General features: G+C 41.2%; 2 protein-coding genes across 3 annotated transcripts in view; one reads left to right on the forward strand and one right to left on the reverse strand.

The window, feature by feature from the left end:
• Positions 1-110: 110 nt before the first annotated feature.
• Positions 111-5,815, forward strand: UNC50 (unc-50 inner nuclear membrane RNA binding protein). 2 transcript variants are annotated; one of them, XM_009903043.2, is made up of 6 exons: positions 111-118; positions 1,270-1,553; positions 2,479-2,599; positions 4,386-4,525; positions 4,601-4,702; positions 5,236-5,815. In XM_009903043.2, exons 2-6 carry the CDS (start codon positions 1,274-1,276, stop codon positions 5,370-5,372), a joined length of 780 nt encoding a protein of 259 aa, XP_009901345.1. In that variant the 5' UTR covers positions 111-118; positions 1,270-1,273; the 3' UTR covers positions 5,373-5,815. The 2 variants fall into 2 exon arrangements, with proteins under 2 accessions (XP_009901345.1, XP_054019052.1); XM_054163077.1 differs by lacking the exon at positions 111-118 and adding an exon at positions 199-218.
• Positions 5,816-10,951: 5,136 nt separating this feature from the next.
• The window catches only part of MGAT4A (alpha-1,3-mannosyl-glycoprotein 4-beta-N-acetylglucosaminyltransferase A), a 79,878-nt gene continuing 75,416 nt past the window's right edge, over positions 10,952-15,413 (reverse strand). Inside the window, exons 14-16 of the mRNA XM_009903042.2 lie at positions 12,250-12,316; positions 11,176-11,288; positions 10,952-11,004 (exon numbers count right to left, since the gene is read on the reverse strand). Of these exons, the coding sequence (XP_009901344.1) occupies positions 10,978-11,004; positions 11,176-11,288; positions 12,250-12,316 (207 nt within the window). The 3' untranslated portion in view covers positions 10,952-10,977. The remainder of the gene's footprint in view (positions 11,005-11,175; positions 11,289-12,249; positions 12,317-15,413) is intronic.

The following is a 15,413-nucleotide window of genomic DNA, read 5'->3' on the forward strand; positions in this document are numbered from 1 at the left end:
GAAGGGGCGGGGCGACGGGGGGAAGGAAACTCGCGCGCCTGCGCTGCGGACGTTGCCGGAAGGCTGTGCGGGAGCGGAGGCGCGTGAGGCGGGGGTCGTGCTGCGGCCGGGGCAGCAGGTGAGGCCCCTCCCCCTCCCCCTCCCCGAGCGGTGCGGAGCGCAGCGCGCTGGCTCCAGCCTAGCTGCTGACAAGGCGGGGCAGGGAGCTCAGCGCTGAGGTGCGGGTCCCGCGGAGAGGGTGGCTCCTGCCTGCGGGGTGGGGGCGGTCGCGGGGTCGCTTCGGGCAGCACTGTTTTGGTGTGGGCTGAACAGCCAGCAGAGAGGCCGGTGCCTTGGCCCTGGCTTCGGATTCCGACTTTTCGCCTCCTGCGAAGGCCGTCAGCGCTGAACGCCTCGAATCGGTTTAAGGTGTGGTGCTGGGAGAGAGCTGGCGTCCCCGGCCCCGCAAAGCAGCCCCACGGGCTGAGGAGGCGCGGAAGTTGGGCTTCCTGACAATGCTGGAAGCAGTAGTTTCCCAGTGCGCCTAGTTTCCCACTTGCTGTCTTCCCGGCGTTCAACAAGGTGACGTACTTGCCTGTGAATGCCATGGTTTGTATTTGACGTGTGGCTAGCAGGTCGAGGGGTGTGATATTCTGCCCTGCTAATCCACTCTGATGAGACCATACCTGGAGTAGTGTCAAGCTTTGGGGCCATGGTCCTGCTCAAGTGTGTCCAGAGGAGGGCCTTGAAGATGATTAGAAGGATGCATGAGGAAACGTTGCCAGAGTTGGGGTTGTTCAGCCTGAAGAAATCTCTGGGGAGACCTGACTGTGGCCTTCCAGTACTTAAAGGGAGGCCTATAAGAAAGTTGAGGACAGTCTTTTTAGCAGGGACCATTGTGGCAGAACAACGGGTAATGGACTTAAACTGCAAAAGGATAGAATTAGACTAGATAAAGGAATAATTTTTATACTCTTTTTTTTTTTAATGAAGGTGGTGAAATGCTTTTAAAGGTTGAGTAGAGGGTGGTGGATACCCCATCTCTGGAAGCATTCAAGGTCAGCTTGGATGGGGCTCTGGGTGACCTGATCTAATCAAAGATGTCCCTGGTCACTGCAGAGGGAGTGGCACTAGATGGCCATCAAAGGTTCATTCCAATCCAAAGCATTCTGTGATTCTGTTGATAGTTTTTTGTAGCTTCAGTAGTGAAGTTGTGGCCTGCATTGCATGCATTTATTTTCAGTCTTCATTATATACAAAAGCAAATAACCTTTCAAATTCTTCCTTTAGCAAAATGCTGCCAACCACTTCAGTTAATTCTCGGAGCCAGGGCAATGGTGTGCTGAGCCCCAGAGATGCTGCAAGGCATACAGCTGGTGCAAAACGCTACAAGTACCTGCGGAGGCTCTTCCACTTCCGACAGATGGACTTTGAGTTTGCTCTTTGGCAGATGCTTTACCTGTTTACTTCACCACAGAGGGTTTATAGGAATTTTCACTACAGAAAACAGACAAAAGACCAATGGGCAAGAGATGATCCTGCTTTCTTAGTGCTTCTCAGTATCTGGCTCTGTGGTGAGTGTAATGGAATAGATAGCAAGAAAGAGAGGAAGGGAAAGTTAAGGATGAACATTTCTGGCCCTTCTAATTGTGTATGTGCACACACAGAGAAAGGTCAATTAATATAGATTATTTTTTCATTAGAATGCAAGAAAATGGCCTAACCTTTTGGAACTAAAGGTAGGAATTTGAAACAGAGAGCACATAACTGTTACTGTGTTATCCTGAATTAATCTCTATTTCAACTTGTTTTCTGTTGCATTTTGAACTCTCTAGTTCCCTGTAACCTTACAGACAGTAATAAAACCCCATGCCACACAGGCATGCTTTAGTTAAAAAATACTGAACATTTGGTTTATCTGAACATTGCACATAAAATACTGCTTTTACAGTAAAAGCCCTAGTGACATGTTGTATCTTGCAGAATTAAGCTGTAAACATCTTCATTTTTAGACTGAATTGCAAAAGCAATAAGTAAAATCCTAGTCATCTTCTGTTATATAGCACATCACTATTAATAATATGAAAGCTGTTACATGCTTTTACTTCAGAGTTACCACATGCATGGTTTGAGTTCACAAGAAGCTGTTATAAACCAAAGAATATTCTATTGTAGCTTTGTGTGAATTTTTAAAAGATAGTTGGGAGTGATACAATTTCCAGTTCAATCAACAACCAATTCTGTCACTCCCTCCTAACTTAAGGAGTTAGGCTTAGTTAACCTAGGCTTAAGCCTAAGTACAGATAAATGTTCTCTAGTCTGTGAAAGGGTTTATGCTGTGAGTAAATTGCATTATGCCTAGTATTTGGTGGAAAAAATGAGCTGTTTGAAAATGTCAGGGAGAAAAATAATAAGGAAACTGGAGATTTCATAACAATATACTCAATTTAAGACCTCATGATGTCTTTTCCCTAGCTAACTTGAGTAATCTCATTTCAGTGTCTACTGTGGGATTTGGATTTGTGCTGGACATGGGGTTCTTTGAAACAATAAAGCTGCTGCTTTGGGTTGTGTTCATAGACTGTGTAGGTGTTGGCCTCCTGATTGCAACTCTGATGTGGTAAGTAGTGATGTCTGAAACTGAGCGCGGTTTTCCTGTTGGAATATGGGCTGTCTTCTGGTGTTGGCAGGACACTTGATTCTCTGTTTGGGGCAAAGTTACAGTGAAATTGACTGGAGGTTTTGTGCTGTTAAGGTAATGCAAAATACTGCTTTGGGAAATAACACTTTTTAAAATGATTTCCTGCAGAAGAGGAATATCCAGGAAGTTTGTATTAAAATGAACATTTTATCTTGTTTTCTGTCTTCATCTGGTGTGTCTTCAGCAAAAATAGAAATCATAGTAGCCAAACAGAAAATTTGGTTATATAAAAAAAATTTATTGTTCCTTATTTTGGTTCAGCAGCTTAAGTAACATAAGCTTATGGATGATTTTGTGTACACAGAGCAATATATAATTGGACTATGCTTCTTGCTGGAGGTTTTAGCCATTTCCACTATAAGCATTTGTTCTATTTCTTGCATATTGACTTTATGCTTTCGTAATAGATGCTGCTAGTCTTAACCCTGTAATGTCCAGAGACTTACGAGTAGGAGAGGGGTAGTAGCAAGTCAGTTTATAAGCCAATGTGTCCTGCACCAGCAAGGGAGCTGTGAACCAATGGGAAGCCACTGGTTTCTATGGTGTGGCAAGTGGAGGGCATCAAAGAAGGAATTTTTGCTCTACCAAAAAACTAAGGCAGCAAGAACACTTCAAATTTCTTACTAATGGAGCCAAGAGTTTAAACTCATGCTGATCAGAAAAGGGATAGATTCCTTTCAAATAGTGACCTTGGGAACTCCTCATAATTGTAAAGCTCAGGTGAGGCACATAGAGGTACTATAGCTGATAAAGTTCTGTCTGATCTATTCTCCTGTTCAAGACAGCAAACTGTAAATTGCTTGAGGATGAGCGTATAGTAATGCTTCCCACCCCATCCTCCAGCATTTTGCAACTTGGGACGCAGTCTCCTAAACTTGGAAGACTTCAGTACCTGCTGGTTTTTCTCTGTCTTTTAGTCAGCTTCCTGCAGGCCTTAATACCTAGTGACCAGCACAGGCTCACCTCTTTGTATCAAAAACTTGCCCCATTCCAAACACGTCTAAACCCCTTTTTGCCTCGCCTCACCTTGAAGACAGGCTCTGCCTCTTTCTGACCCTGCGCTTGGCACAAAGAGTATGTCAGAGGAAGTTACCATAAAGACTTTGGCATCCTAATTCTTTCTGGGCATATATTGACTTCTTATTCCTCTTCTAAAGGGGATAAATTTCCTGGTGTCAGCAGAACTTCATCTGTAGAAAACAGTCTTGAGGTTTATTCCGTAATCTGTAACACCAGGCAGTGCGTGTTCTGTTGGCACTTGAATTCAAGAAGCGCAGGCTCATTTTAAGAGTGCTAACCTGCCCTCTTCCTGTCCTCACAGTGCACCATTTCTGCAGAGATGAAATAAACCACCTCTGTGCAAGATACTCTGATCATATACATATTGGGAGATGACTTCAGAAGAGTGCTGGTACAAACAAAAGCGGCATACTTGCTGAGACCTTTAACTGCATTGTTAAATCATAGCACTGATGTGTTTTAAAATTGTTTCTGTACTGCCAGCAGTGTATTTTAGCTGTTGTGTGCAAGGGAAAAAAACTTTACCCATAGTCTGGTCTGCATCATTCTTGGAATATTTTCTCTGAAGTAGCAGAAACTTGTCAGGGTACAGTCAGGATTGCATGTGGCTTACTCTCTCAAACCAACGTTTTGTCAGTCAGCTTCGTAGATTCACATTAACAACATTCTCTGTCTTTTCCTGTAGGTTCATTTCTAATAAGTACTTGGTGAAGCAGCAGAACAGGGACTATGATGTGGAGTGGGGATACACCTTTGATGTTCATCTGAATGCTTTCTATCCACTTCTGGTCATTCTGCACTTTATCCAGCTGTTTTTCATCAACTGTAAGTAGAATATTTTGTGTTCTCCACTTCAAAATTATGCTCTACCAAATCAGCTGAGAGCATTGTCTCTTTCAGATGTCATCATATCCGATTCTGTCATCGGGTATTTTGTTGGGAACACATTATGGCTAATTGCAATTGGCTATTACATCTATGTGACATTCCTAGGATACAGTGGTGAGTAACAGTAACACTTGTATTTGACTAAAAGCAAAAGCAATATTGTAGTCTAATTTGTAAAGCAAATTTTGCTTTAAAATCTTTGTAAAGCAGAGGTTGAGCTGGGTGTTGAAGTAATTCATTCTTCATGGTAAAATACTTGTTAGAAATTCACCCATCCTGGTTCCCAGCTGGGTGAACATTGTAAGCCCAAGAATTCACGTTCTGCACTGTACCAGCTTCCCTTCTTTGTTTTTCTTGTTCCTCTAAATCCACTTCAAAATGTTTGCATTAGACACAAATTACAGGAAGAGCTTAGGGCTGTGTTTTTAGGTAAAATTGTTTCCCAGGGCATTACCTAATACCAGTTAACTCAAGTATCTGAGCTGTGAAGACAGTAGGACGAGTAGGGTAGAGACAACAAACCTGCCCTACTAAGGCAGCAAGCAAGAGCAGTAGTGCTTTTTCTTGCTGTCTTCCTCCCAAGGCCATTTTACCTTTCAGTGAAAAAGTAGGGCCTTATAATTGCTTCCTTGTCATTTCTGTTTCAGCATTGCCCTTTCTGAAGAACACTGCTATTCTTTTGTATCCGTTTGCACTTCTCATCATGCTCTATTTGATCTCATTAGCATGTGGATGGAACTTCACCAAGATGCTTTGCTCCTTTTATAAATACAGAGTGAGATAAACACAGGACTGCATGTATCTAATGATTTATTTTGATTTTATCTTAGCTGTCGTAACAGTAAAGAAAAAGTTAAGAACATTTTGTAAATGGTTGTAAATTTCTCTTTATTGTAGATAACTGTAAAAAAAGTTTGAAGTCTTCTTTTTTATTAAAATATTTACAACAGTAAACATGTTAGCAGTTTTGTTCAAATACTTTTGCAGTACATTCCTAAAAACAAGTTACTTGTACATCTGTGTAGCTTAAATTTAACTGCAACAAGTCTATTTAGCGTAACTCTTTCTGCAGGTATTTTGCACATACTGGCATAAGCTCTACATTATGAGGGTTTCAGTGACACCAAAAAGCAGTTTTACTGAAGGGTAATATTGGAACAGCTTGCCTTGGGACTGTGTGAAAGTACAGATCCTTAATAGTGTTGCGATGGTCAAGCAACAACTCTCTAGATAAGAGAACTGTCCCTTCCTTTTATGAACCAACTGGGGAACAGATTTATTTTAATGACTACTTCAAATACACATGGCTGACTCTGGCACACAGAAGTAACAGTGATGAAAGGCACAATTAACATGACCCATATCAGGTTTCCAAATACAGCAGCAAATTTTAAAGCCCATTCTTTAGAAGTCCAGAGGGTATTATCACCTCTACCATTTTGAGTGGCAGGTGTGTGAACATGGAAGGAAAGTACAAGTTTAGTGTGGCTACAAGGGTGGGTTTGTGACAATACCTGCAGCTGTAAAGTCCACAAGACAGGAATATAAATTGACTGTTACAAACAATACCTTCTGGAAAATGAAAATGACAGCTTTCCAAAGCAGTGTTCAGTATGAAAAATGAGGCCTAAATTCAGTTGTCAAAACAATGCAAGAGCAAACTGGTTAGAGTAAGACTTAATATATCAATACTAGAATTTGATCTCTAAGGAAAAACTACATTTATCTTAAAATACCAAATATGCTGGCAGTGCATCTTACAGTACTGTGTATTTCAGCCACTGTTAAGGCTTGAAGAGAATCCTCTTCCCCTCTCAGTAGATACTGAGCAACCTTCCCCTTTTAATAAGGAACGCACAAAACCACTGGATCCACAGAAGGCAAGGGATTGATTCAAGTCAAGTCAAGACCCACTCCTGTTCCAGCTAACAGTATGAGCTCCTGTCCTGCAGGCAGCTGCAGCCTAACTGTATACCTTACCTTTGCCCTGAAATGAAGCCTAGCACCAGTGGTCACACACTTCAGTTCAATAACGAAAATGCTTCATTTAGTGCCCTGTGGTAGGATACCATTGAACTCAATGAAGGACTCGGGGCTTGTGTACCTTCCCTTTAGAGATATCAAAGTTTGTCCCCTTGAAAGAAGGCTTCATTCTCAAAATTAAGCTACTTCAAGTTCTAGCAGCTAAGTCTTTATAGCAGAAATTGGCAAAACCCTTCAGAGACCACTAAGGTCAGAAAGCTGATGCTACTTCATCAGGTCTGTGTGGGGTGTGGTTTTGCTTTTTGCGTTGGCAATCAATGGAGCCTGAAAAACACCAGCATTTTTAATAGCCTTTCAGCATTACGCTGGCAACTTTAAATCATTTTCACAAATGTAAGGGTATTTTTCCCCTCTCCAGTTCCTTGCTCAAGCTTTTCCAGAATACATCCTTCCTAGTAGAAATTAATACAGAACCTAGGGTTAATTTAATTCAGGAGGGCAACACGTAAAGAGATCTAATTCTTCCCCTCAGCCAAGACTAAAGTAATACTTTTCAAGGTGGAAGAACACTACAAATTACTCCAATACTTCAAATATTTCCAACAAAGAACTGAGATTACTGAAATTATATAGCTGGAGAAGGATTAAGAAAAAGGTGTTCAGTGTTGCACACACTCCTGCCTATTCAAGGAATCATGTATCACTGGGCAAAGTATAAAGGGCTTTACTCTAAACTGACTCCAGGTATTTAAAAACTGCTTTTGAAACATACAGACAAGCAGTGATACAACAGAGTCCGGTCCCTTATTGGTCCATGAATCATGTTTGAATTCTTCTAAGCCATCATTTACTTCAGAAAAAACAAATGTATCTGTAGGAATGTATCAATGCAAATACATGGGATGGCTTGGGATGCCTGCAAAAGCACAAAACCTTATACAGTGCTTTAGAAACACTCTATAATTAAATTAAAGTGCTAGTTTGGGATCACATTCTGTTCACATTATTTACAATGTTTTCAGGACTGTCCACCGAGTGAGCACAGCAAGGTTATACTGACAGTCTTGTATTTCCTTGGTCCAGAGCAATCCTGATCAGCTCAGAAAAGCTAGCGCTCGTATCAGCCAGTCTGTTTGGCATCCATTATAAGTAAAGAATAATTTTTCCAGAAAATGAAGGTTTCTGGTAATGCTTTTGGTGTCACAAGAGTTCGCTTTCTGAAACATTAACAAAATCAGAAGCAGCTAATGGGATCACAGGATAATGCAGTTTATTTTGAAACACTTTCCTTTATTTGATTATCCTAAGATTCAGAGGCCTAGAGGAGACGTTTAAGGCCACAACAAAACCCACTTGAAGTTAAATGTAGGAAAAACCTCCCCAAAATCATGTAGCAGGTTGAAGATGCTGAGGAATTCTTCTGGTAATACTGTAATCAATGAATGAGACCTAAGAGACACCAGCCCCTCTGGAGTATAACCACTCATAAATAATGCCCAAACTGCTGAAGCATTCTTATTTCACTCTGAGTCCAGGAAGGAGTCTTGCACCACTTTAGCCTGACTTGGGGACTGGAATTCAAAAGATAGCCCAAGAGAGCTGTCTGCAGAAGTAATGAGGAAGTATTTTATCTGCTGCTTCTGTTTCTCAGCAAAATTTCCAAGCCGATTTGCAGACCTATCTGATTGCACCAGACCTGCATTTACCCCAATCTACAAAACGTAATTTGTATTAACGTGGCACATTTATTTGCAGAGCGTATAAGCTCAGGAGCATTTGAAATGCTAAAGTAGCCCAGAGTATTTCCAACTCCTGCTAGCAGAATGTAATAAAAACGCAGCAATACTAGGAAAAACAAACAAACAACACCCAACCCACACATTTTACCAAGCACTAGTTAATTTGGTGTCTTTGACAGATTTAATTTTGGCATTTCTGAAAACTGAGTATACTGTTAACCAGAGTCCTGCAGTCAATGTGATAAAGGTTCTATGCATTTTACTCTATTGGCAATGATTCAATTTAATGACCATGAAACATCAGAAATGGTGATGCTTTGAGAACAAGCACATAGCTTTAAGTGGTAGCAGTAAAATTTTGAACTCATGGAAAAAAGATGAAAGTCACTGTCAGCAAAACTACCTTGTATTAAGAAACTTCAGTATCTAACATACTTCTGCCATATAAATTGTAATAAATAGCTGCAGTTTAAATTACTTGCATCATTTGTTCACAGGCACAGCTGAGAAGAAAACCTAAATACTTTCTTAGACCTTTGTTGGCTAACATGATAAAAAGCCGTTGCATGGCAATAATTTGGTGCTGTGGCATTATAATGAACTGAGATGTGACACCACAATAGGCTAGATTCATGCAGGAGTCTGAACCTATTCATCCATGTTCCTAATCCAAAAATAAAATCCATTTATGAGACCAGTGCCTAGCTTATGCCCACACTCTCTAATGGCAAGATGAGCCTTCCAAGTAACTTCATTTACCCCATCTGATGTGATCGGGAAAAAAGTAAACAGATCTTGTTTTCCCTGTGTCCCCAGACATCATAGCTAAAACAAAAAGACTATGGTCTGTAGTAGTTGAGCTCTTAAACCTGAATATTGCTGTACTGTCAAAGCTCTGACACAATTTTTCAACAAAGCAGATGGAAAGATGGGTTGACTTTATATTCCAATGGTGATGCCTTCCTGTCAGGTTTATGCTTCTGCTCCTTATATGTAATGAAAAATAGGCCAAATCTATTAGTCAAACTTTAATGCTAGAGATACAAATCAAAGATCCCTGCACCCTGACCACACAGGTGCTGGGGACAACAGAAGGTTGTTTTTTTTCCTGCAGGGAAAACTGACCCAGTTACTGAGATACTAGTTCTAGGCAGTTGGTTTACTGCACAACTGAGAATCCCCTGCTAGGGTAGATGCCTCCCTCCAGTGTCCATCAGGCACTTCATTCCTATTAAAGACATGGATTTCTGCCTCTCTGTCCTGACCATTTCTGACTGGGTAAAATATGCCCATCCCTGTGTCCTTACACAAAAGCACTTAAGCAGAACTCTTTAGATCGGCAGTAGCATTAGTACTGCAACAATGCCACTCTAGATTGAATCCAAACGACTTTCTGTTACTGTTCTAGACCACGTTTCAGACTCATTTGTGATTACTGTTGTTTCCCTTGAAACTAAAATGCAGGGTACTAATGGGAGACCAAATTTAGGTCTTAAAAGTTAGTGCAAGTTATTACACTGATCAATAAAGGAGTCAAACGTTTTTGTTGAACAATAGAACAAAAGGAAAATAAGCCATAATCATTCCCTGTAATGTATATAAAATAACCACTGTGGTAACAGACCTTTTAAACAAAGTAGATCGAATCTATCTAATTACTCTTGTTTTGATAAAAGGTAGCCTCTGTCACTCCAAAGCAAAACTGGAGAATGAATTTTTTCCAGTACAGAAAATGAATTTGTCAAGGCTAGGAAATGCCTACAAAGATTTTTTTAGAAAGAACTGCTTGGAATTGAAAAACCTCTTCTAAAATGCAATGGATTCAATCTAAAATCACTGCAGATTTAGTATGTAATATGAAACAAGACATTTCAGCATGCTTTTTATGTGGCTAGAAACTGTACATAATAGCCCCAAAGAATAATGCTTTTCAGAACTCTTAATGCCTCTGAACATCATTCAGATTCTGTGTACAAAACTAAGTAATTTAGAAACAATCTAATTTTCTTTTTGTTTTTTAAACGTGGCAGTACACTGGAATATGGACTTATGTTTGCATCTCCAAAGAAAAAGGTAGAAAGATAACTTAAACTAGAGGATTCATAAAAAAAACTATATCAATTTAAAATTTTGCTGCATAAAAATATGTACTTTTCTAATTATTTTAATAAATTAAATATCCCTAACATTTTTAATATATATCCCTGACAGTCTATAAAAGAGGGTTCCTATTATAGAAAATAAATGGAACTCTGAAAGTACCCCCTTCATAAAACATATTTAACAATAATTATATTTTTCTTCTTCTTCAAGGAATGTAACAATATGTACAACTTCTCTATTACTATGCTATCAAAATAGTACAGGTTCAGCGTAGCAAAGTTCTGTAACCGTAAGACAGTAAAGTCACATTGAAGTGGAGGACAACGTGGGCCTCAGAAGAATGTTATCAGTGTGGAGCATCTGTTGATGGATGGATCAGGCAAGAAGGGGTAAATACAATCTTCTCATCTACAGTAGATTTCACAAGAGGTAGAGTTCAAGTGAAAATGAAAGAAATTTGGAGTAAGGTGCATGCTCAGTACTCTGAATCTGCGACTTGATAATGTTAGGTTTCATAGGAAAAAGAATCCTTGAAAACTTTTCCTATAAAGCACATTCCCACGATCAGTTTGTAATCTTTTTAATATGAATCTGAAATAGAGAATCGGGAAGAAAAAAAGAAAAGTCATATTTTAGGGTATTGCATTTCGTAGTAATAAGACGTAACTGTTTTAGCCAAAATGTTGAGCTTCAGCATGCTGACAAAATGAAGGAATCTCACATTTCCCAACTTTATTTTGAAAAGGTTTTATCACCTCTCACCTCATTCAGAATTGCCCAAACTGCTGAGTTTTGTATCACTGAAAGCCGGAATGATGAGATAGGGTTTAGGTTGGGGTCGACTGTTCCTTCAGCTACTCCATTTTCAAATTTTCCTGCGACAGAAGCAGAAGTATATCCTCAATTAACTCTCATTCAACAAACTAAAGTACAAAATCTGTGTCCAAAAATTCTATCTGGAGCATCACAATTCACAGGTGAAAGCTGTTGCTGCTGGCTGTAAGGTTGGTGGGTATTCCTGAAACAAAAGACAGCCATCAAGTTTTGTATCAGTTTCAGCTTTGCAGCAACAAAAAAGATGAGGTAACGAACAAGAACACCTCGAGCTCTAGGAAGATTTTGGCACAGATTTTCGTTACTGTAACAGAAGTCATGAAGCCCCTGTCTTAGGTGTTTTGAAGAAGGACTAAGGGCAAGTGATATCCTTCATGCTTAATGTACTCCTGTTTAAAGGATCTTCAATTATATTAGGATAAATAAGAGTACAATTTAGAAACTAAGACTTTAGACTTAAAACACACACAGCAACTGCAATTCTTAGGACAAAAAAATTACTTTCATTGTAACAGAGAAGCTCAGCCTATGTTCAGCAACTAAATACAATCTATGAGTACAGTTTCTCTTCCTTGACAACAGGTATCTTAACACCTTTCTCAACAGCCATTTGGCTATGGACATGCCTGTCTCATTCCAGGTCTTGACAGCCAGTTGTCTGTAGGGTGGGTTCAAATCAGGCTAAGCACAGAGCTCACACAGAGGCACATAGGCAGTACCAGAAGAACATCTCTTGTGCAACCTGGAAATGCTTCCACAATAGTCTGTGATCAGCACTGAGAGAAGTTGGATTAGCTGCACAACAACTAAGACTCGTACAGGACCTCTGTTCAGTACATCAGTCTTGGAAAAGAAATACTGGAAACAGTATTTAGTAATGCCTACAAGGTCACATAACCCAAAATGAATGATCCAAACAGTTTTATGTTTGTTTTCCTTCTAATGAAATTGTCTTAACTGTTTCCATAGGAACAATACACATTTCTTTCCACTGTGACATACCTATCCTGAAGTAACCATCCTCTAAGCGTTTGTCTTTGGTTTCTTTGCTTAATACCAGTTCTTCATTCTAGAACAGAGCATAAGTGAGATCATTTATTTTGACAAATTACTCTGCCAGGGAAAGACAAATTTGTGTGCACTCTTGTTTTACATTCAGCATCCATCTTTTCTAAGTAATTATGACCCAGCCTAGAATAGTTATTTACAGCCATACACAAGCCAACACACACCAAAAAAAAAGGCAAGAAAAGGCAGCAGCAGTGTTTGTGTTCTGAATAATATCTGGCATCAGAGTAGAAAAACAAAAAAAGTACTCTAAGGGCTCCCTGTAACCTGCATGTTAACTGACACTTGAACAACAGGCAGAGGAGGTACCGGCATACGCAGTAGAAGAAAAGCAAAGGCAGGGTCTTGCCTTCTTTTCCTGTGATTGAGCCAGAAATTGCTCTCAAAACAAGTGAAACTTATAGCTTACTTTTTGATGTAAGAACTTGGGTGAGATGAAAAGCCATCAGACCAGCAAGGGAAGCATTACAATTATCACTGCCTCACTAAAAAGGGATGGATAGCAATACATTTCTTTAATAAGTACAGAAAAATGAGATTGCAGATGAGAGCTTCAAAAGCAGATGGAAAATTACAATGAGATTCACATGATCCAATACTAAAAGAAATAAGAATCGACTGAAAATGCTTGACAGAAAGAGATTAAATCCATCAGCTTTTTAATTTTTTACCTTTAAAGGTAGGGAGGCTGCTGAAAAAGGGCCAAGAGACACTGAGGTTTCTAAGGGGGTTTTCCAGCTTTTTTGAATTCTGCTTGGGAAGGATCAAAGTACCTGAATGGGCTTCCAACTCTACTCAAGTTCACCTTGGAGATACCTTTCCCTCAGGATAGCACCTATGATTCTGCAGCCACTGTCTTCATATTGGTAACACATCCTGCTGACACCAATGGCTTAGGAATGTCCTAGATGTAGAATTTCCTGTCTCCCTTGTTCTACAAATTGTGTCAACAGCAACAGCAGCTCAGTAGCATTATTTCCTTAAGGGATGATCCATTGTGAGGGACATTTCACAGCCAAGTGTAACCAAAAAGAGAGATACTTGGTGCACATTTTCTTTCTTTTAATTTCCTTTCATTTTCATTTCTTTCATTATTTCTTTCATCATGAGGGTGGTGAGACACTGGAACAGGCTGCCCAGGGAGGCGGTAGAAGCTTCATCCCCGGAGGTTTTTTAGGCCAGGCTGGATGTGGCTCTGGGCAACCTAATCTAGCGTGAGGAGTCCTGCCCATGGCAGGGGGGGTTGGAACTTGATGATCCTTGAGGTCCCTTCCAACCCTAACAACCCTATGATTCTATGATTATCTTCTGTGTTCTTGTGGTATCTTGGGCCCTAGAGGGAGTGAGGGCTGCTGGTATTTTGAAAGATCTTGAGAAGCAAAACCCATAAATCTTACAGTATCAAACACATCATGTTGTGTAATTAGAAACAAACTGACAAAATTCTTTGTAGAGATGGGAGTGGTCAGAATTTCCTATTTTTCCTCACTCCCAGGAAGGCAGACTGCAAGAATGGAGGACTGAATGCTTCCATAGTAGTTAGTTTGGGTTTTTTTTAATAATAAAAAGAAATCCAGCATATAGCAATTTCAGCACAGATTACAAGATACCTGCACCAGGTGTATGGGAGAAGACAGAAACACTTGGCAATTTCAGTACTAAACAAACTTGTCTGAAGTAACACCTTAATACTCTCAGACTTTAGAATACATAGAATACATAGAATAAACCAGGTTGGAAGAGACCTTCAAGATCATCACGTCCAACCCATCAACCAATCCAACTCCGCCCAAACAACTAACCCACGGCACCAAGCACCCCATCAAGTCTTCTCCTAAAAACCTCCAGTGATGGTGACTCCACCACCTCCCCAGGCAGCCCATTCCAATGGGCAATCACTCTTTCTGTATAGAACTTTTTTCTAACATCCAGCCTGTATCTCCCCTGGCGCAGCCTGAGACTGTGTCCTCTTGTTCTGGTACTGCTTGCCTGGGAGAAGAGACCAACATCCGTCTGTCTACAACCTCCCTTCAGGTAGTTGTAGAGAGTAATAAGGTCACCCCTCAGTCTCCTCTTCTCCAGGCTAAGCAACCCCAGCTCCCTCAGCCTCTCCTCGTAGGGCTTATGTTCCAAACCCCTCACCAACTTTGTTGCTCTTCTCTGGACACGCTCCAGCAAGTCAACCTCCTTCCTAAACTGAGGGGCCCAGAACTGGACACAGTACTCGAGGTGCGGCCTAACCAGTGCAGTGTACAGGGGCAGAATGACCTCCCTGCTCCTGCTGGCCACACTGTTCCTGATGCAGGCCAGGATGCCATTGGCCCTCTTAGCTGCCTGGGCACACTGCAGGCTCATGTTCAGTCTACCGTCGACCAGCACCCCCAGGTCCCTCTCAGCCTGACTGCTCTCCAGCCACTCTGACCCCAGCCTGTAGCTCTGCATGGGGTTGCTGTGGCCAATGTGCAGAACCCGGCACTTGGATGTGTTTGTTGATATAAATGTTGAAGAAAGAACCCATACTATCGGGCGTCAAGCAAAAATGTACTTTAGATAGTGCAGTGCCTTTTTGAGACAGGAATCAGACTGATTTATGGAAAACACATTTTCTGCATCGAGTAGTGTGAGTGTGTGTCAATTCCCAAACCAAGACTTCTTCGCTAAGTCAAGAAAGTAGACAGACTCGACTCTCCCATTTTCCAAAAATGCACAGGAAAGATGGGTTGGTTGGGGTTGGTTGGGGTTGGTTGGGGTTGGTTGGGGTTGGTTGGGGTTGGTTGGGGTTGGTTGGGGTTGGTTGGGGTTGGTTGGGGTTGGTTGGGGTTGGTTGGGGTTGGTTGGGGTTGGTTGGGGTTGGTTGGGGTTGGTTGGGGTTGGTTGGGGTTGGTTGGGGTTGGTTGGGGTTGGTTGGGGTTGGTTGGGGTTGGTTGGGGTTGGTTGGGGTTGGTTGGGGTTGGTTGGGGTTGGTTGGGGTTGGTTGGGGTTGGTTGGGGTTGGTTGGGGTTGGTTGGGGTTGGTTGGGGTTGGTTGGGGTTGGTTGGGGTTGGTTGGGGTTGGTTGGGGTTGGTTGGGGTTGGTTGGGGTTTTTTTGTTGGTTGGTT

Source organism: Dryobates pubescens, chromosome 7 (genome assembly GCF_014839835.1).
Source record: "Dryobates pubescens isolate bDryPub1 chromosome 7, bDryPub1.pri, whole genome shotgun sequence".
Taxonomy (NCBI): Eukaryota; Metazoa; Chordata; class Aves; order Piciformes; family Picidae; genus Dryobates; species Dryobates pubescens.